A 22,746-nucleotide genomic window follows, 5' to 3' on the forward strand; every position below is an offset into this window, starting at 1 on the left:
GTAAAAACTAGGCTAAATCTCAGTATTGGCATATTTAACACATGGCTGCAGGGCAGTAGTGAACATTGTTCTAGCTCACATGTTAAGAATTATAATGATTGTGCAAGTGTGCTTATACAGACTGCTTAATTGCTCACATTTAGGTTGTTCTTCAAGTATGATTGTACAAATGTTGAGACCTCCACTGCTGATCTGTTTATCATTATATGAGAACTGATATTCCAGGTGTACATCTCATAATAGGCCAGAGCCATAAGCTAGGTTTATTTATGACTTACAATTCTGGCCTTGTAGGACAACAAACCAAGAATCCTGGTTTTGCTCCTAACACTGCACAAACCATGGATGGGGGCTTGCTAGCTGTTTAACTGCTCCCATAGGCATGAGTGATCAAGAGGTACACAATTTTGAGCATGAATCCTGACTTAACTGCTTCCTAAGAAATGGTCCACTGTGTACCAATATTTAAACAGACAAATGTCCCTTTAAAAGCCAACATCAGTGAAATTGGCTTAAAAAGGTCCAAGGAATTTCCCCAAATACAGCAGGCCTAACAAGCAAGGTCAGTTAAAACATATCATATCTTGTTACAAAATAATACCACCGTTACTACAAGCAACTTTCTTCTTCAAGCATCCATGCTTCCCAGATTCTTTATAAAATCTAGATGCCATCCCTCTTGCAAGCCTCAAAAGTATGTATCTTGCACACAATTTTTTACTATTGTAGATAATAGTGAAAGGTGGAAGCTATTAAATGTATCTTCAGACAAAGCCAGAACAACACTGAAAATGAGGGTATTTCATCACTGCAAGTATGAAAAATAATTTTAAATGAACATTGCTTAAACTATTCATCTTCAAAGCAGTAATTTTGAATTCTTTTTTGGTTTTGTTCAATTGGTATTAATCCATGGACTTAAGAATGAAGCACAAACTCCTTAAAATGTGAGAAGAGCAATGACTGGTTGCTTTCAACTTGTCAACTGATTCAGATAAGACACCACATAACTCTCCTGAATAAATGTGTCCTGATATTTTCTTTTCCATTTCTTTTGGCTGAACTAGAACAGTTATGTAGAATGATATGCTTCATAGTTCTTGTGGGTTTAGAGAAACTGCATATTAGTATTCCTTTCATTCTAGTGGAACAGAAAAAGGCCATGTTATTCCAGCTTCGACTCAAGTTGATCTGCATGGGTCAAGTTTCTTTTACTAAAACCTTGTCACTGAAGATTATTACTGGACTGACAATCTTTTGGCCTCTGCACTGGGAAAGCTGCTCTCGTATCACCAATTCTTCCCTGAAGTATTGTTGTAATCAGCATGGGAAATCAGTTTAGTTGGGATACTTAGGTTTTAATCTTTTTTTCCCTGATCTAAGCAAGAAGAATTTAAAAACAGAGATAGGAGTTAATGTTTCTTTTTTTAGGTATCACTTACTTGCTTATAATAGAAGAGGTTATAATATAAATTTATATATCTAATTTCCAAGACCATTCCTTTAAAACTGTAAGAAGTTAAATTTCTTCTTTGCCAAGGAATGCTATTAGGTTAAATAACATAGTAAAACAGCTTACAATCTACTTGATAAATCATTCACTCCTGACTATGAAAGGGCTACAAAAATCAGGAAATTTTTGTTTGTAGTTTTAACATCAAATGTAGACTTTATATTTTAAAAATCAAGTATATGCTATAACTCTGTGTGCATATATATTCCAAAGATATAAGTACTGCATTATATATAACCCTGGGTTTTTCATAATGTATGACAAGGGTTTTCAGATTCTGTTATCATGACTCCTTAAATAATAAATGAATTTATGAGCTGGACAACAAATACATCACTTTGATAATGAAATTTTAATTTATGTATCAACTAAAACAACGATAGAACCTTATGATTTTATAAAACAAAACCTTTTACTCTGTAATACCCCCTCTACTGAAAGGCCTATTTTTTAATGGGAAGCTTGATAACTTTTTCATATTTCCTGAAATCTATGTTTCATTCTCAAGACATCCATTCTCACTTCTTGGGTCTCATTCATTTTTGTTTATATTTGCTCTTTACAGTAAAAAACCTTGATTCATAAAAATAGGATGCTGCACATGGAATCACTATGCTTGTACAGTAGCTTCCTCAATTCTTTGTACTCATTTTGCAAATGGATTCAAAATTCATGGAGAGACACTATCAGAAATTTTATTTTCAAAGAAACATCAGAAAAGACATTATGATTTGTTCCTCCTCAGTAGCAGAGAGTATACCAACTATTAATTCAGCATCTGCTGAATAATATATAAAAATAGTGAACACTAATATATGTACTTCCTACAAACTCTACAGAGGCTATAGATAAACACTATATATGGATATACTATAAATGTATTACTATATGCCACTGGAGATGCCACATACACGCAGGTATTTCTGAGAGTTATCTCTGAGCCAAACTAAACCCAATTATGGGTTATCTAGTAGATTGTCCCTATCAGATAACAGTTTACCACACAATTAGTATGTCTTAGATACACTCTGCAAAAATAAGTTTATCCATCTAATTGCACTAAAAACCTCAGTCTGTGAAATGAGTACAAAAACAATTTATTTCAAAACAGTGTTCTACAGTATGACTAGCCATTTTAAATAGAGTACTGTTGGTGGTTCATAGAACTTTGTGCTCAGCTAAAAAATAGGCGTAAGGAAAACTAATCTGTAATAATAATAATAATAATGCCTGATTGAACGACTTGTAAGTATAGTAATATTCAAATCTGAGCCAGACTACTATATATGAAGCATTTATATTTACCCCTCTCTAAGCCGCTTGTAAAACTGGGGGTGGGGTGGGGAGTGAACAGTGAACAGTTAGACAACTGCTGGTATGGAAGAAATTGAACAATATTTATTCAAAATTTTCAGGTTGTTTTACTATTATCTTTCCATTGTTCTGTTTTTAAACATACTGGTATGTTTTATTTATTTATGCTTTAAAATTAAAAAGTGATCCATTAGTGGTTTCAGAAATATTATAATTGAATAAGAGGTAAGATTAAAAAATATACGTCACTTTGAAGTCCTTATAATTTTATGCCAGTGGATTGACTATTATAAAAATCACACTGTTACAATGCAATAAACACACACATGCACACACACACAAAATATTTACTACAACCCCAAGAAAAACTGCAGCCAGTGAGTGGGAAACAGCATTTCACAGGCAAGAAACAAATTCACAGCCTTGAACAAAACTTCCATACAAGCCCCCCCCCCCCCAACTTTACAGTTTGTAATTCAGACGGAGACCCCTGGTATAAGAAGGATAGTCTGTGCGAAGTATGTTTTTTGAGAAAATGCATTACCAAAGGAATCACACAATAAATCAACCTGAGAGAGGGAGAAAGAAAATGCAAAACAAGTATCAATAAAAAATGATTATGAGAAAAACACAGAGAAAGCAAGTTGACAGTAAGAAGGTTTTTCTGTATTTTGTACTTTTTTTTTTCTCAATGTGGAAGATGACATTGAGAGTTAGCAACACTAAACGTACAGCTTTTCCCTACAAGGTACTTGCTTTCAGATCACGTTGTCTAGGGTTAGGGTTAGATTTCTGGATCAATCTATTTACTAAGAATTCACACACTGAAATATTATGTCAAATGAAAGAATAACACAGAAGATGAAAAATAGCAATTCTATTTCATTTTGGGGATTAATGCATCCATAAAAGAAAAAATTCTTTAAGAAGCAGCTTTAATCTATATGATTTTACTGGCTTTTGGCAGCACACATTTATTTATAGGATTTATATCCTGCCTTTCTGCCCATAACACGCTGAAGGTCATTAACAATTAAAACAATAAAGCAAACAGTCAAAATCACATAAAAGCGGTTAAATGCTGTCCAACTGACTCAAACATGAAAGTCTTGGCTGAAGAGGAAGGCCCTGGCTAGTTTCCTGAAAGCAGAAAAGGTGGAGGTTGAGTGCAGCTCTCTGCATTTTACAGCTTGGGCACAATATATGGGAAGGTCCTTTCCCATGTGCCTGATAAAATATTTAAAGCACCTCTTCTGCTAGCCATAATGTCCAGAAGGTTCATTCTGAGATAGGTGAATCTCAGTCAAAGGAATTTGACTATTTCTTGGATAGTCAAATTCTAAAACCAATGCTTTAAACTGGACCCAGAAGAAAAATAGGACACCAAATCCACATTAAGTTAAGAAAATCTCTAGTAGAAAAGAATGAATTCACGCACCACCAAGTAATGGACTTCTATAATACACTTTTCAAAACAATAATGATCGCATTCTAAATACTTTTTAGGTTTTTTTTTTTAAACAGTTGAAGAGCTTAGAACAACAGGTCATTGAATGAAAAAGTAGCACAAATCTGTGGGCGTTTTTTTTGTTTTACTTTTCATTCAAAGTTATGTTCCTAGGATTTTTCTCTGTGACAAATTATTAATTGATCAAATTTAGTGGAATGGTTAAACACTGCTAAAGTAATACAAAGACATGGAAAATCTATTTCAAAGCCATAAACTGCCTAATTTATTAATGCAACTGAAATTCACCAAGTTACATTTCTTGCAACCATATAGGACTTCAGCAGTCTTTTGTTCCCACTGTTTAGACAGAATCCAAAAATTTCTATTTATCTTTCAGAATAGTAAAAAAATGGCAGACTTTTCAACTATTAAGAAAAACATAATTATTTTAAGAACACACACATCCCTTAGTTTTTTTTTTAAAACCTTAATAAATATGAAATATGTCTTTCCTTCCCTCACATTCTTATACCCTTCTCACCTTTCCAATTCAGCTATCTTCTTATCTTTATCATTCTTCTCATTTTCCATCTCTTTTAGGATTTCCAACAGACGATCAACTTCAGCTTGAGCCTTGGCAGATTCTTCTCGGTACTGGGCCACCTCTTTTTCGAACTGCTGAAACCTATCGTTCATCTCTGGATTGGCCCTGGCCTCAATGGTTGCTTCGTAAGCCTGAAGAAAAAAACACTCCAAGGGTTAGTGTGCCCATCCATCCTACAAAATGTTCTATTCTGAAAGAACGAAGAGGGTAACAAGAGCCACTCTGTATGAAATGGGACCATTTAATAATCTAATCCAATATGTGTTGAATTCTAATCAGCCAAATGCTATCATGTTTTCCCTTGGCTTTCTCAGAAGCAATAATCCTTTCTGAAGGTATTGAGCATTCATATGTAAACTACGAAACTAGATTTACATGCAGTTTCTAGCCAAAAGGGGAAAAAAAGGTAGAAATTGGAGGCTAATTAAAGCTTAGATGATCCCTCCTCCCACAAATCATCTCAACTGTAATAAAAATAACGGTTAATTCTGATATTTCTGCATATTCTTCCGATTCCATCAATGTATTTAGCTGAATAACTAGAATTTATAAAACTTAACATCATACCATCTGCAAATAAATTTAATAGATAAGTTTTATCTTTTATTTTTGTTACTTTAATTTCTTTATTGCTATAAAGTGCTATTGCTTATGTTTCTATAGTAAGATTAAATAACAAAAGGGATGAAAAACAATCCTGCCTGTTAGCTCTTTAGATAAAGAACTGTTATGAGCCATAATTATCAATTCTTCTCTGGGCATTCATCATATTATAAATCTGCTCCATCATGAGAAAAAAAAGTGCTAAATCGAAATCTCTTGTAAAGTTTGTTTTAAGAATTATCCTTCCACACAATCAGAAGCTTGAAAGATATCTAATGAGCACACTGACAGAGAAGACATGTTACATTTACAAGAATGAATAATATTTAGCTATTTTCTAATGGGGTAGATATATTTCTTTTAGGAAAGAAATCTGATATATTGGAGTGTAATTTTTTTTTCTATAATAAATTTGAGACTATTTGCTAACTGTAGAGAGCCACAGAAATGATCTTGGAAAGAATTTGCAGAAATGGCAATTACACAAACAAAAACATGTTTTAAGCCTGGGAAACAGAAAGCATGAGAAAGAAGCTCAGGCTGACTCCACCTTAATTCACTAGAGTACAAGAGGGATGGAAGAGAAAACTCAGTCAGTCTCTCAAGATTCTGTTGGTCTACATCAATAAAGTTTAGACTTATGAAGTCTGTTTCCTGACCTACCTTGAAAGCCTGAGATTACAGTTTAATATATAACCAAGACTGAGTGAAGACACAAGTTTGTAAGAAGAAACTCCTAGCAGATCTTTACCTGGTTTAGGAATTAGGATTATTTTAGAGTTGCACCAAGATAAAGGAAGATCTTCTGGTCAGTGCATTGCTTAGTGACATGAATTCAGGTACAACTTATAGAATTCACTTGTTAAATATTTTTTAAAACTTCATTAACATCTAAAGTTGAAAACAGAGAATCCAAATATTGGGAATTCATTAAACATAAATCAGAAAAATTGAATTTATCTAAATATTTTTTCTATTGCTGTGCTTTTAGAAGTGTGTAATTCTTTTAAAAATTGATAAAGTTTTAACTAATATTTTTAGTATTAGTAATGTGACCTTCAGTATCTTTTCTTGCCTTTAGATATCTCCTTTATAACAACCATCTTGTAAGTCCCAAATGCCAAAAAAATCCTTTTATTATATGTTCTTCTTATAAAGATATATTCATTCTTGAACATCAAAGACTGTACTCTCTTACTTCATAAAGTATTCAAATCAAATCAAATCTTTATTGCACACATAAGACCAGCATAATAAAGTATTCTTTAGGTCTGTTAATATATGAGTGTTCAACCTTATTTATATTTATATTTATTTATTTATTTATATTTATAATATATGAGTGTCCAACCTTATTTTTATATTGAGTATTTTCACCTATTGTAGAAGCATCAGAATGAGCCTTTTTTAAAAAATGAATTAACTGGTATAAATTATACTGCAATATTTCTTAATTTTTTACTGGAGCGTCTTTTACAGGTTTTTTCTTTCCAGCTGCTGCCAACTTTTGCTTTTGTTGGAGTATCTCAAGAGACACAGATTTTAATCCTGACTTCACTGTAATGTCTTGTGGGCTTCCTGGGAATCCCAACAAACTCCACTGTTATTACTAATGCCCCTATGACAACTGCAGCAAATGGATGAAACACATCTTCCCACAAACATTCTCCAAGAGATTATGGTCTTGAGTTTTACTGGATGGATAGAGTCTATGTACTATTGACAGGTCAGTATAGAAAGGTGTCCATCTCCCCTGCCAGTTACCCCCATCAACACTGTCAGGGCAAGCTACTGTATATAAACAGAGAACAAACCCCACTCCCTTCTAGCACTGAAGATACTGCCTAGTCAGGCAACAAAATGTCTACAAGCAAACAGCCAAGCTCAGAGAGCACCAAGCACTCCATATCATCTGATTTTAAATATCACATGAAAAGTGGGCAGGTACTTCTTCCCTAGCAGAAGTGCAATAATTTCACATCTTATTTTGCACAGCAATGAACTGCTATACACTGAAATAATATATTAATAATTAAAATTTAATTTTAAGAAGAGAAAGGTAAATAATGTTTACCTTTTTCAGCTGAGATTCAAATTTCAGACATTCTTCCTTCTTTTGCTCCAAGGCAATTTCTAATGTCTTCAGTCTAGAGTCTTTTTTCAATCCTGATGATGCTAACGACGACGCATGTTCCTTCAAATCCAGGAGTGTAGTCTGCAAGACAATAAATGCATGGAAAGATATTACCCTCACTCTCAAATATTTATTGTGTTCGTTCACTGGCCTGAATAGTATATTGCAATAATGTATAACTCTATTCTATACAAACATGCCAAAATTGAAGTGTTTTTCCAGTGTAGTAGCTGGGGTTAATAATTTGTTTAAATAAGGAACCCAAGTATGGTGGCACCTTCAAGACTAATAAAAATATTAAATGTATTTAAGCTTTAAAATAAATCCAAAAACCAATATGAGAAAGCAGTCCTTTGTACAACATAAAGATTTGTTTCATCTAGTAGAATGTATAGGGGTGTATAAAATGGAAAACATATTTTGCTTTGATTTCAGAACAATAACCCCCTCCCAAAACATTCTAAATGGACTACTTTCCAATGAAACAAATGTGGAAGTAATTCAACCATTCCAACAGAATAAAACTTAAAACATTTCATGTATTTTGGCTGTAGAAAACCATGGGATTTGGAATAAACCTTTCCCTCCCTTATTTTTCACCCAAGGACCATAGGTATCAGTGTCTGTCATCCATTCTGCAGAAAAAAATCACCAAGATAATCATCTTTATTTTAAAAATTCCAATAAGAAACCACTGCTATACTTTCAAGCAGTGCGACGTCTTTTGGCCACATAAGCAGAAGCCACGGTATATAAACTGAGAGCAAGGCCCACTCCACCTTCGCACTGAAGATGTTGCCTAGTCTGGCAATGAAACGTCTGCAAGAAACAACAAGGCTCAGAGAGCACCAAGGACTCCACTGAAAATACCACCTGAAGTTTTGTTCCAAGTACAGAATAAAACAGCATGCTTTGTTTCAAACTCAAAACAACCTTTAGAACATGCACATTTCATTGTGAATATGCAACAAATGAAATAGCCATTTCAAACTCCAGTGATTTGCACAACCCTCCTTTTGATCCAAGCTCATGCAAATTTCATAATGTAATTGCTCATTCAACTTAGTTGTCAGTTTAGAACCAGACAGACTGATTCTAAGGCTTTTCTGAGCAAGGAAACTTAATTAGTTTTCGAACTCCATAGATTGAAGTAATGCCCCTTCCCACTGATTCCTACCCATACAGTAAGATCACCTTTGGAGGGCCTACTCAGGGTACTCTCCCATACCAGGATTCGGCAAGTAGCTACTTGGGAAAGGTCAATTTCAGTGGCATTCCGAGGACTTTGGAATACCCTTCCCAGCACAGTATATTTTGCACCGTCTTTATTCTTTTTTCAGAGCTATGTAAAGGTATTTTTATCCTCCCCTTTGTCCATTTTCTCAATGGACTTTAGACTGCATTTGAAATATCTAAATTCAGAGTCAAACCATATCTTTAACCAATTTCAGTAGGTGAGTAAAACTATTCTAGGCCCTTTAATGTTGCAACTCCAAAATTTATATTTGCATCTTTGAGATTAACCTCCTTCTCCGAAAGATCTGCTTGCAAGATGCTGACTTTCTCTTTAAGGTCTTTAATATCTTTTTTATAGCTGTCAATCTCCTCTTGTTTTTCTCGCTCATCTCTGTCACGCTGTTCTTTGAGACGCTCAATAGTACGCTCCTGGCAAAAGCAGAATATTATTGTCAAAGAAATATCATCTTTTAATGGACATACAAATGCTTAGTTCCAAAAAGTCCCATCTCACTCAGAACACAAGCCCCAGTAAATTTAATTTATTGGATTTTAAAGGATACATAGGAAAATTGGTTTTAAATAAATGCTTGTAATTGTTTTATTTTATTTTGTAAACATTAAATGGTCAACATTTAAAATAAATACATTTATTAAATACATTGCAAAGATTGTCTGTAGGTTGAGTCATGGCAACTGGATTTCTTTCTTTTTGGAAGAAATGTTTCGCTGCTTGTCCAAGCAGCTTCTTCAGTCTGGGCCTACCAAAAAGGAAGAAATCCAGTTGCCATGACTCAACCTACAGACAATTCCACCTGGATGAGTGAGAATCTTCATCGACATATTGCAAAGATTGTATTTCCAAAAAAAAAATAAGTAGAATAGTAGCATTATTGTTTCTGAAATAGGTATTACTAACATTAACAAAAATGACAAAGAATGCAATAAAACAATATAAATTGCAAAGAAAGGAGCTTCACAGTGGAGGCATTGGGCATTAAGTTATACTGTTCTATATATCTTTTTATATTCCCAATTTTTAAAATATATTTGTAATATGTATGACGTGCTGTCATACGATTAATAAATAAATATTGAAACAAGCAAATAATGGAAATGTAACAATTCTGAAAAAAATTGGAAGTCGGTATGGATTAATTTGAAATAACCATTTACTATATGGGGAAAGTTTATAAATTCACTTTAGAGTGACTGTAACCATACTGAGATTTTATTATCTGCAATTCTTTCCACAAGGTAAAAGGAACTAATGGCAAAAGGGTTTAGAAGGATCTAGTTAAGATTCAACTTGCACGATAGGTGACCGAGTCTTTATAGACAGTCGTTACCACTTCCTTACAGAAAAATGAGAACCTAAAACTGTTGTGTAAGATTATTTTCACTATTTAATGTTATACTTCATCAAAATCCTATGGACTCCAGGATTCTTTTGTTTCTTTTCTTTCTCATTTTATTAGCAATGCCATGTCAATTAGTTTTTTTTTTCAACATGGGAGAAGGAAAAATATTTCTTTATATTTATTAATATAGTCACAGGGTGGGGGAGTTTTTCTGCTTGTTACGCAATTTTCCAGGCCTTCCCCCCTCCTTTCCCATTATTTTTTTATCATTACCAGAATTAGTAACTTTGTCTTTTATTGTTAATACTGTTGTATGCATGTATATTTTTCTTCTGTGTTTGAAGCAATAAAACAAGTGAAAGAGAAGACAGGGAATTACTTCACAAACAGATGTCACATTTCTATGGTGAGGAAGGCGCCCTCTTGAAATAATGTTCCCGCCTTTCCTTCAGACTTACCTTTTCTGCAAGTGCCTCCTCCAGCGTAGTCAAGGCTGTATCCGTGTTGGTGGTATCAGCCTGCAGGGATTTTACTCTTTCTTTCAAACTGCTCATTTGTTTCTCTTTGTCTCTTAATTGCTCCTGAAGATTTTCAATCTTAAAGCAAGGACACGGGACATAAAACTGAGAAAGAAGCCACAGTTACACCTGATAATCCTAACTGCTATTCTCTACGAGAGAGCAGCAGAGAAAGAGATCATAGCTGCTGCTCTTTGGCAATTATTCTTCTGAGGGTCCTACAATTCAACCACAATGCAAGACTCCAGACAACCATTAGATACAGAAAGCTCTCCTTGCTGATAACTGGTGGTCATGCAGATTTTTGCAGCCCAGACTTTGTAGCTCTACTGCGTGCAATCAAGAGGCAGCAAGGGGGAACACAGAACGACCCCCATGTCTGCAGGCTCTAAGCCTCCTTCTGCCTGTATTATATTTATAAAACTGAACCCAATCATTTGGCCTCAAGCTCAATTCTGTCTTAACTTAAAAAAATTGTAATAAACACAACTTTGATGTACTGTACAATTCAAACCAATAAAAACATACTAAAAATGGAATTCAATACCACCATAAAAACAGAACCTCCTCCTAGCCTGTCAGAAAAATACCATATTCAAAGAGACTGTCCTCAAGTCAATTTACAATGTAAAACTGTCTCAGCTGTCTAAAAGTAATGGAGACAATATGCATATTTCATCCATTCATTGCGTCCGCTCTCTCTCTCACACACAACACAGGGAAGAAGATTAAAGAGGACGTATTAAAATTAGAACATAAATATACCATCTGTATGACACTTTATTCTACAATTTTATTTTAACTTCTTTTACATGCTTTCACACTGCTTATTTTCTCTCAAATAATATTAGCAAAGACTTCATATAAATAGTACTTGGGAAGTGCTATTCACTTCAGTGAGACAGTCTTAACACATGTTAAAGAATGTCAATAAGCAATTTAGTTCCAGGAGGGCAGTTGGGCTGTTTGATCTTTTTAAGAAAAAAGCAATGTTTTTTTCTTTAAAAAAGTGTGTACATTGTGGGGATATGTAAATGTTCTGGTTTATTTTGAAGTGGGATAAGGGTTAAAGAATGTTTATCTGGACTGCTTTTAAGGTTTGGCTGATTTCATTTATCTTTAATGATTTGGATTAAGATTAAGTTATAATAAATGTCTATTTGGATGGTTTGGGGTTTATTAAGATCATTAAAATTGTTGTATTATTAAGTATAATGGCAGAGAATTTATGTGCTTTTTAGTTTGATTTTTATTATAGTAGACAGAAATGTATAGAATAGCAGTAGGAAGGGAATAATTAAATAGATGTTATCTTTGGTGAGGGACAAGTTATTTAGGAGGTTTATATGATTTTTTTTTCTTTTAATATAAGGGGAGGAGTAACCATACTTAGTGATTTTTATAATGTGACAATGTGGAATGATTTATAGAAATAATGTGGTTTTGGTTAGAGTAAGGGATTGATCACGGAAAACCTTTGTATATCCTTGCTGTTAAAAGTCAGAAGTCACATCTTTCTGTAACTTTGAAAATTTTTTCTCTTGTGTTTTCACACCTTTTTAGTTTTTTCTTTTCTTCCTTTTTTTTGTTTTTTCATAGCTTTTATCTTTGCTTGAAACTTAATAAAATTCTTATTAAAGAAAATAAGAAATTTAGTTCCGTAATGCTTGTGTGTGTTAAAGTATAGTAGAATGTAAATATAATAACATGAATTAACAGTAAGCAAAAAAGGCTTTCTGCATGTTTTACAGTGTTCCTACTGTTCTTACAATCAAAATCCTACCCTCTTAAACTAATTACCAAATATAATTATTGACAGGCACTTAAACTTCAATTAATGACAGGCACTTAAACTTCAATGATTATGATATTAATACTCAGAACAATGTTTTAATTTAAAGAGAATGTAGTTAAGTACACATCATCCAAAATGACTAAGACTTCTTTTACATTCTATTGCAAGGAAGGATTACAGTCTTCAAGATGTGATCTTAAACACCTTGTAACTAAGACCTTGAATATCTTGGGCTATAAGATATAGGCTCTCGTCTTATTGTAGTTATCTTGACAGGTTACTGTGAAACCACCGTTTTTTCCAGACTTTTCCTGGGCAACTCTGACCACTTAGCTGAGGAGACTGGGAGAAAAGAAGAGCTGCTCAGAATATCTAGGATGGATTTATTTAGTCAATTTACATCCCACTTTTTTGCTCAATGAAGTACTTGAAACATGGGTTCCTCCAGATGTTTGAACTATGACTCTATGATTCTTGACCACCACCTATTATTACTGAAGAAGGTGGGGTTATACCCAAAACATCTTGAAAGAAGCAGGTTGATTATTATGCATTACAGCATGATTACTTCATAAACGTCTAGCAACAAAAACAGTTGTTAACTTGTGCTTCTTTTCCAACAAATCCAACACTTATGGCTTTATGTGGTAAGCATCCAAGATCACAAATTTTTAAAAATGAAAGCCCTGTGCTACGGTCCTGTGAAACTATAGTAATTACACAGCAAGAAAAAATAAAGAAAAATAAAATAAAATAATCCTTAGAGAGTCTAGTTCAATAGGAACTTGAGCAAGGGAAAAAATTAGCTCAAAGAATGTTTTCAGTGGTGCTATCAATGATGGTTGTGAAACAAGTTAGCAGGAAGACACATCTGCTGAAAGTTTCTGCAATTAGAAAATATTCCCTCAAGATGCATATGAAATCACTACTTTTACAGCTAAAGAACCAAAATAGCCCTAGACAATTCTCTGAAAAATGTGAATGTGTGATTTGCACAACATGCATGAAATATCATATGTTCATGGTAATCCCATAATCATTCTAGGAAGTGATGCAGAATCTGCCACTCACTCAATCAGTATTAATTACAGTGAATACAGTTGAGATTAATCTGATGGATCTCTCATTTATTTATTTCCCCCCAAATTTCTATCACTGCCCATCTCCCCCCAAAAAGGGGCACTCTTTATCCACACATTGATTACAATTCATTTATTGCTAATGTAGCATAGGAATCACGGTTAATTATTATGGATTTACTTCACTGTTTTTCTGCCAGTTATAATAAATAAAATAAAATAAAGTAATAAGTAATTGTTCATCTTTACTAAAGCTCCCTTTAAAACAGAAGCCTCAGTCAAGAGCTTCAGAAAACAACTTTACAGCTAAGGGTATTATTATACTCTGGTGAAAATAAAAGAGTTCAGTTTTTAAAATTTTGATGCTTGGTGAGCCTACCTTTTTTTGAAGAATGTTAACCTTGCGTTCTTTCACATCAAGCATATCCTTGAGATCATGAATCTCTCCAGCTTGAGTTCCCTTCTCCTCAGCCATCTCTTGAATTTGCTTAGTCTTTTTGTTCAACATTGTCTCCTTCTCTTCCAGGCGTAACCGAAGAGCATCTACCTGAATTCAGTCACAAGAAAAAAAAAATCCAATTTCTTCTCACTAGAATGCTTTTAAGCAAGGCAAACACTACTATCAAATAATTGATAGGTACATGTGTACTGTATTTTCCTCCTCCTCCTCAAGAATCAGTAAACCCAAATGTTTGTATGAGAAGTGTGAGAATTGAAATGTTTACAGATGTTCAATTACAGCAGTAAGCAAAAGAGAACTGATCCACAATTTTTATAAAACTCAGAAAATTGAGATAGCAAGTAAAAGGGAAATTTGCAATTTTTAATCAAGTCAACAGCAAATCTGCTCATTCATCTTCAGTGGATATGTTGAAAAAAAGGAATGCATTTATCTGGGGTGGTTTAATAGGGATTCCTGCACTGAGTAAGTAGCCCATTCCAGCTCTATGAATCTTTATCAGTTCAGAAATATAATAGCAAAATGACAGATTTCCAGTGGTTCAATTTTCCTTCCTTTAAATATTATATCAATCAAAATTTATTTATAGTACAAGACCAAACACAATAAAAAGACTAGCAATACAATAACTATAAAAATGAATTTTAAAAATTGCAAGAAAATCCTAAAACAGTTATATAAATAAAGAACAGGTACTCCACTCTAATTTCCAACCTTAAAAAATGAAAAAAGAGGTGAGGGGGGGGGCTTAAAAAAATTAGCCAGCCCCATTTCAGTTATAACACCAAAAGACCTCATGAAGCCCTCCAAAAGGTCAGAAGGCTAAGTTGCAGCCCCCAGCACCTCAAAGTTTTCCTGTTCCTGGTTTACATGATATACTAATTGAAGGACATTTCCTACTAGATACCCTGAATTTTGATATGGATTGCCAAATGCATTATGCATAAATCTTTTACATAAATTCAGTTCGTTGCATATAATAATCTAAAAAGGACATATTGTATACTTTCCTGTATATATTTACATACATACATACAAATGGTGTAGTGGTTAAGGCATCGGGCCAGAGATTGGGAGAGTGTGACTTCTAATCGCACAAACCCAGCTGGATGATTATGGGACAGTCACTCTCTCTCAGCCCTGGGAAGGAGGCAATGGCAAACCACTTCTGAAATCTTGCCAAGATACAGGAAGGGAGGGAGGAAGGATTTTCTATGATCAAAATCTTTCCTGGGCGTATTTTATGTCTTGTTTTCCAGCATACCAAATACATGCAAGCAAGACATTAGCAGCAATCTAGTTACAAGTTTTGAGAAAGATGAGTTTGATGTTAACAGGGTATGTACGAAGTGTTACAGAACAATTGGCTCAAACCAGACTTCTATTTTTTGCTTCAGATGTTTAGGTCTAACAGACAGGTTTTCTTCTTTTCTTTTTTTTTAATCGTATGGCACAGCAGTTTGGTGTTCATGTTGCTTTTTCTTGCTGGGAAATCCTTGTGAGGTCCAGCAGCCAGATGTGTAGACTATTTAGCCGTGACAAGTCACGTTGCCCAGGGTGCACCACAAGGAGGCTAGTCTACATTGCACCGAGTTGGGCTGAGTGTGTGTGACTGGCCCAAGGTCACCCAGCTGGCTTTCAGGCCTAAGGCAGGACTAGAACTCACAGGCTCCTGGTTTCTAGCCCAGCACCTTAACCACTAGACCAAACTGGCTCTTGCTTAACACTCAGGTAACAGCAATGCAACATTTACTGTACTCCTAATTCCATGATTAGAATTTGACAAAAAGCACAGTAAGAAACACAGCAGAATCTTGAATAACATTTTGAATTCTTCAACATATAGGTAAAAAAGTAACACTTCTTGTCCAGAAGAGATAATATACATATAAGATACTCACTAATATAGTTCTACCACTGTATGTAATGCTTTACTTTTCATAATACAAATTAAAATAGATCCCTACATTATATTTGACCGGGGGGGGGGGAGAACTGAAGGGGCAAGAACAGTAAAGGATAAATGCGAGCAAATGTGATTACTGTTATCAGATTACTGTTAAGTTATCTGAGCATATATATAAAATCATCATCACCATCACCACCCCCACCCCCCAGAATTCTCAATTGCATTCTCATTGTGGCTGTTTTGCAACAAGGAGAGACACATCCACTATGACTTCTGAAACTCATACCATTCTTGATGCAATATGTGTTATGCAAAAATTAAAGCAAGCAGCAGAAGCAGAGTTAAATCATCATGTATGCAAAATTCAAAAAGGTGTACATCTGTTATATATACAAGGGACAAAATGTCCTAACTTCACTGTTGCAGTGAGTACATCTACAACAATGTTGACTGATAGAAAGTTAAGTGAAAGTTGTCTTAGTGTACAACTGTTATTTTTTAAATCAATTTAAATGGGGTAACTTTTAAAAAAGTATAAACAATAAATGCATAAAATGTGCATGGTGCAATCTATAGTGCAACCATATTTTGGAATTCTTTGTACAACTCTCAATCCCAACGCAGAAAGCATTTCCAGAGTTAGAGAAGATACACAGATGGGTAATTGAATTGAACTGAATTGGTTAATAAATCATATCAATAAATATTACAACAGCAGGGGGTGGACTGTTTTTGGAAAAGATGGCCTCAGTGTTTAATATCAATGCCAAGTTCCAGCCGTTTTCACTCTGCCCTGTGACCTGGTCATCGGATCTTCAGGATCCCTATTGTTGCTGAATGCCAGGTCAGTCTCTAATAAGGCCATTTACAATGGGGTTGAGAAGGCTGACCTGGCATGCATTACCAAGACATGGTTCGGCACTCTGTGTGTGTGTGTGTGTGATCCTTTCTCTGAAATGTGCCTGGCTAAATGTGCCCAGCTGGGTTCTGGGTGTGGCATCAGCCAAGATCCTGGTCTATTGGTGGTACAGGCTGTTGTCATCTGGGAGACTCTGGAGGCTTTCAGGGATGCTGTCCTGCAGATAGCCAGATGCAAGACCCGATTTTGAAGTTCGGCAGTGGAAATCAGTTAGGATTGCTGCTTGTGCACCAACCTCCCTGCTATGAAGCAGCTTCCCTGCCTGAGCTGCTTGAATCTGTGGTTGGGTTGGAAGTGGAATTCCCTGGACTTATGGTACTAGTGAATTTCAACCTGCCTTCACTTGGCCCAGAGTTGGAGGCCGCTTGGGAGTTCATGGCCACCATGGCAACCATGGACCTGCTCCAGATTATTGATGCCCCAATTTACAGTGGGGGTCACACATTAGATCTGGTTTTTATCTTGGGATGGCTAAGTGATCTAGAGTTGGGGGACGTCATCTGTCTCTTCTCATGAACAGATCACTCCCTGTTGGCCTTGGAATTCTCTGCAGCTGCTCCCCACTGTAGGGAGGAGGACCTATTTAGTCAGTCGACAAATGGACCCAGCTTAGGGTAGTTCCTGAAGCTCTGGTGCATGATTCTGCTGTAGTCTTAATCACTGCTTGGAACAAGCAAGCGATGGTGGCCTTGAATCAGATCATGCCTATGTCTCTCATAGAGCCCCCTCATTTTCAGATACACCGCGGGAAATGAAGCAACAAAACAGATGCCTACTGCACCGCTGGAAGAATAAAAGCAAGTCCAACCAAGCACAGATAAGGGCCTGTGTTAAGGACTATCTTGTGGCAATTTGGGGGGATGGGTCATTCTTATCTCTCTGCCATAATTGTGTCTGCAGATTGCCGCCCAGCAACTTTAGCCTGGGTAACCTGTCGTTGTTGGATGCAATTCAAGGTGCTGGTTGTCACCCTTAAAGTCCTACATGGCACTGGGCCAGGCTACTTGTGGGATCCCATCTCCCCAATGTTTTCTGTGTGTTCCGGGTCCCCCCAGTGAGGCAACGCCCCCTGGTGGTTCCTAGGAAGCAGTTCCTAGAAACAGCCTCCCCCCAGAGATATGGACAACCCCAATGTTACTGGCCTTTCAGAAGGTCATGAAGACCTGGCTCTTCTCTCAGGTACTGGACCAGGCTGTTATTTTGGGAGCATTGGTGAGGATGTACAGCATAGGTCTTTTGTGTTTTTAATGAGAGGGCCTTGACCTGGGTTTCTGTTTGTTTTATTGTTGATGTTTTATATGGTATGTTCACCACCTAGAGTTGTATTGGACAGACAGACAGCCTTACAAATTTGATTAACAAATAATAAATGAAGCGTTACTGCTAGAGAAGTTTACGGTTGCTGGAGTTTAGGGGGAAAGAAGGCAAAAAACGGGAACTTGACAACGGAATATCTAATTATATTTTGTAAGTTTGAAGAATAGAGAAAATTCTCTTATTATATTAGAAACTGGAATAGTGTATATCTTTGAATGTTGTTCTTATCCTGTATAGTACAGTAGTGAAGACTGTCACTAATTTTGACTTCCAGGTTGATGTATTATCACTGCAACTCAGCCTCCTAGACAGTTCAGATTAAGGTAACTACATTATTATTTCCTGCAGTTTTCTTTTATGTATATTATGCAAACAGGCAAAAAGGATTTATTAGAAAGATTTGCAATCTGACCTATCAATCAGATATATGGGTAGCCCTTGAGTCACAATGTCAATTGGGACCGGAATTTCCATTGCCAAGCAATGCGGTTGCAAAGCACAATGTCACATGACTGCATTCCTTAGTGAAGGCAATCTCTGCAGTCCCCATTGCTGTCATGAAGCGAGAATCGTGGGTCATTAGGCAAGGACCTCCTTGCAACTTCCTGCCAGCTTCCAAAAACCAAAGTCGGTGGGGAAGCCAGCAGGAAGTTGCAAAACCAGGTGGCTTGCAAGCAGGCCAGCAGGTAGATAAGGGAGCGAGAGGGTGTGCAGGTGGCCAGAGAGGTGCACAAGGGGCAGGGATGTGTGCAAAAGTGGCTGTGGAGGCGCAATGCGAGTGCAGCGAGGCTCATGGAGGGTGTGCAAGTGCCAGGGAGGTGTGGTGTGAGTGGTCAGGAAGGCTTGGTGAGGGTGTGTGGGTGGCCAGCGAGGTATGGTGCAAGCACAGAGGGGCTGGGGGAGAGTGCGTGGGTGTGGGAGACTTACCTGAGCAACCTGCGACCTTCCCTGCTGGCTTCATTGACTTTGGTTGTGGAAAGCCGGCAGGGAAGGTGGCAAATTGCATATATATATATATGGGAAAAACAAGATCCATGCCATCAACATGTACGCCCTGCCAGTCATCAGATACCCTGCTGGTAGAGTGAGCTGGCCAAACGACGACATGGAGGCTGCCAATGTGAAGACATGGAAGCTCCTCACAATGTATGGAGCCTTCCACCCCAAGTCCAACACCCAGAGACTGTACACCAGCTGGAAAGAGGGCAGGCAGGGTCTGGTGAGTGTCAAAGCCACTGTCCCGGATGAGACCCAGAGCATCCAGGAGTACATCGGTAAGATGGCACCTAAAGATGAGCTGCTGAGAGAATGCCTGAGGCAGCAGCAGACATGGAAGGAAGATCAAGCAGAGGAAGTGCCATGGCAAGACAAGACCCTGCATGGGATGTACCATGGACAGATAGCTGTGGCAGCTGACATTGGGAAATCCTACCAGTGGCTAGAAAGGGCTGGACTAAAAGACAGCACTGAAGCACTGATCATAGCAGCACAAGAACAGGCACTAAGCACCAATAGAAGCAGGGGTCTACCACACTAGACAGGACCCAAGATGCAGACTGTGCAGAGAGGCCTCAGGGACAGTCCAACACATAGTAGCAGGGTGTAAGATGCAGGCAGGAACAGCATACAGTGAACGGCACAACCAAGTAGCTGGCATTGTGTACATGAGCATTTGTTTTTATGTATATTTTAATGGTAATTTTTATGTGGTTATGTTTTTAGTGCTATTTATCGTAAACCGCCCAGAGTCCCCCATTGGGAGAGATGGGCGATGATATAAATTAATTAAATAAACAAACAAACAAACATCTACACAGCGTATGGACTAGACCCTCCCAAGTCCAGATGGGAGAATCCACAGAAGGTTGTGGAGAATGACAGGGCTAAGATCCTGTGGGACTTCCAGATCCAGACAGGCAGGCAGGTACTGGCCAATCAACCAGACATTGTGGTAGTAGACAAGGACCAGAAGACAGCAGTGGTGATAGATGTAGCAGTGCCAAGTGACAGTAACATCAGGAAGAAGGAGTATGAGAAGCTGGAGAAGTACCAGGGCCTGAAGGAGGATCTAGAGAGGATGTGGAAAGTGAAGGCCAAAGTAGTCCCAGTGGTAGTCAGGGCACTCGGGGCTGTGACTCCTAAGCTGGGAGAGTGGCTCCAACAGATTCCAGGAGCAACATCAGAGTTCTCTGTCCAGAAGAGTGCAATGCTAGGAACAGCTAAGATACTGTGCAGAACCTGTGGAGGATCCGAGATTGAGGAAGACACATACCACCCACAGGGGTGAGAAGAGATATAATAATAATAAATGTAATATAAAATAATAATTATAAATAAATATAAATTATAAAAATATAAATAAATATAAATTACACACACACACACATGCATATATATAATAAAAATTAAAATTCAAAATTACAGTAAGTATCCTAAATAATTTTTTAAATATTAAATTGAGGTAGAGATTTACTTTATATGTACAAAAACAACAAAACCGGAACGTTAGTAAATATTTTCACTGAGAAAATAATAAATCTTTTGGGCACTGAATTCATGTTTCTATACTAAATTGGTAAGGAATAGGCCATATAACAGGTACTTAAAAAAACCCAAACAAAACAAACAAAAAGTATTTTAAGAAATGTACTTGGCAAAGGGATCAAGTGCATAGTAATAAAATTAAATATAGATGAAGTGTTTTATTCCAAAATAAATGTTGATTTATATTTTGTTTTATTTACAAAAAATATTCTAGGTTTCATGACCTACATATAAAGTCTCTTTCACAAATTCAAATTTGCCACAACATCCTCTCTCCCTATTTGCCTTTTGGGATAAACAAGTTCCAGGTAGGGTAATTTTGCATTTCAGACTAGTATTACAAAAGTCATTGCTAACTTTAGGCAACTTACAACAAAATGGATGTACCAAATAAAAACATAAACATAAATCCATAAATCCAACAGCATCCTTGTTAATTCACATCACTGATTCACTAATTACCAGCAGTAAGAAATTCAGTATGCAGAAAACATAGTGAATTTCTTGGCCATTGGCAAATGTGAAAGATACTGGCTGCTGTGTTATTAATTCATGTTCTTTCTGAAGGTATATATTTCTGAACTAAAGCCCATATTATTTTAATAGCAAAAAAAAAAAAAAAAGCATTTTCAGACCACAAACTAATTTGTAATACAGACTTAAGAAATGTCATCCCCATTCCTATACCCCTGGGGAACAATTTTTTGTTTTTTATTATACTTTACAGAAGCTCTCTGCATATAACTTTCATCATACAAATTCCTGTATGGATTTTGTTCTCTGCTTCGGACTCACTGTACAAATATTCAGTGCTACATTACATAAAGATTGTCTTGCTCCATCTTCAAACTCCTAAATGGAAAGGTTACAGACTAGGCAATTGCAAATTGTTGTGCTAAAAATTTAAAGAACAATGTAGTCAATACTGTAAATCAAATTAATGTTAGATGAAAGAAGCATTTTGAGTCATAATACAAGTAAAATGTGTGAAAATATTCTGAAATTTAGGATTTTGACAACTTTTCCAGCTTGGAGAACCAACACACTGAAACACAAGTATTTAACTGATAAGAAAGAAGTCAATTCATAGCTAAGAATATGATCATATATTGCAAACAGTCTCCCACTTAGGTATTTGCTATCCATGTAATTTTATTGATTAATTCTAAAAGAACACAAATTTTAATAACTAATATACTGGCGCCCTCCTATGGCTGATACATATAACTTTAGTTAGCCCAACAGAAGCAATAAATTACGTATACACACAAAACAGCTACAGGTATTTATGCTTATACTGAACACTTTCCAGGATAAATTGAGTAAAAATGTAATGCAGGTTTTGCCCAGTAAGAAATCAAAGCCCATCTGTATTATGTTCAGAACACAGGGCCTGTCAGAACGTGCATTTAATCTATAGCACAACACATATATGTTAAAGCAACAGTATTTCCAAATGGCAATACTACTATCAGAGTAAAAGCCGTAAGAATGCTAGATTTTCCATTTATTAATAATTGAAATATTTAAAACAAAGAACCAAACAACCAATTCCCTGTCATTCATTTTTCAATCTCAAGATAAAAGGACTTCTAATACTTGTAATGTTATAATTATACACGAACTTATCTCTTTCAAATACAAGACTCCTAATATGAATTTAGATGATCTTATGTCTACAGTTTGCCCATATTTGTAAACAAAGGATGAAGCAGAATATAGCCAAGACTTTAAAAGATACCACAGAACTGAAAAAGCAATACCAAAAATGTTCAGTGCTGTATTTCTATTGGTTTTGACGTATTTCTTTAATTACAGCTATAAGATTGACAGCAGGTCACAAAATCAAATTATCTCTTTTCCAGTGTGAAATCCTCTCATATTTCTGCCAATGTCAATTCCAAATGTGTTATATGAGCACTTAATGCTCATATAACTTTATTTTCTCACTTTCTTTTCTACTAGGACTTGAAATGAAGATTTGGAACAA

At 36.1% G+C, this 22,746-nt stretch overlaps 1 protein-coding gene across 5 annotated transcripts in view; it reads right to left on the bottom strand.

Moving 5' to 3' along the window:
- Window positions 1-22,746, bottom strand: part of ERC1 (ELKS/RAB6-interacting/CAST family member 1) — a 168,796-nt gene that overhangs the window by 106,025 nt on the left and 40,025 nt on the right. For all 5 annotated transcript variants that reach the window (XM_063308521.1, XM_063308525.1, XM_063308524.1 and 2 more), the window contains 5 exons: window positions 13,987-14,154; window positions 10,674-10,811; window positions 9,143-9,283; window positions 7,559-7,699; window positions 4,819-5,012 (listed from right to left, as the gene is read on the bottom strand). In XM_063308521.1, the coding sequence (XP_063164591.1) occupies window positions 4,819-5,012; window positions 7,559-7,699; window positions 9,143-9,283; window positions 10,674-10,811; window positions 13,987-14,154 (782 nt within the window). The remainder of the gene's footprint in view (window positions 1-4,818; window positions 5,013-7,558; window positions 7,700-9,142; window positions 9,284-10,673; window positions 10,812-13,986; window positions 14,155-22,746) is intronic.

Source organism: Candoia aspera, chromosome 7 (assembly GCF_035149785.1).
Source record: "Candoia aspera isolate rCanAsp1 chromosome 7, rCanAsp1.hap2, whole genome shotgun sequence".
Taxonomy (NCBI): Eukaryota; Metazoa; Chordata; class Lepidosauria; order Squamata; family Boidae; genus Candoia; species Candoia aspera.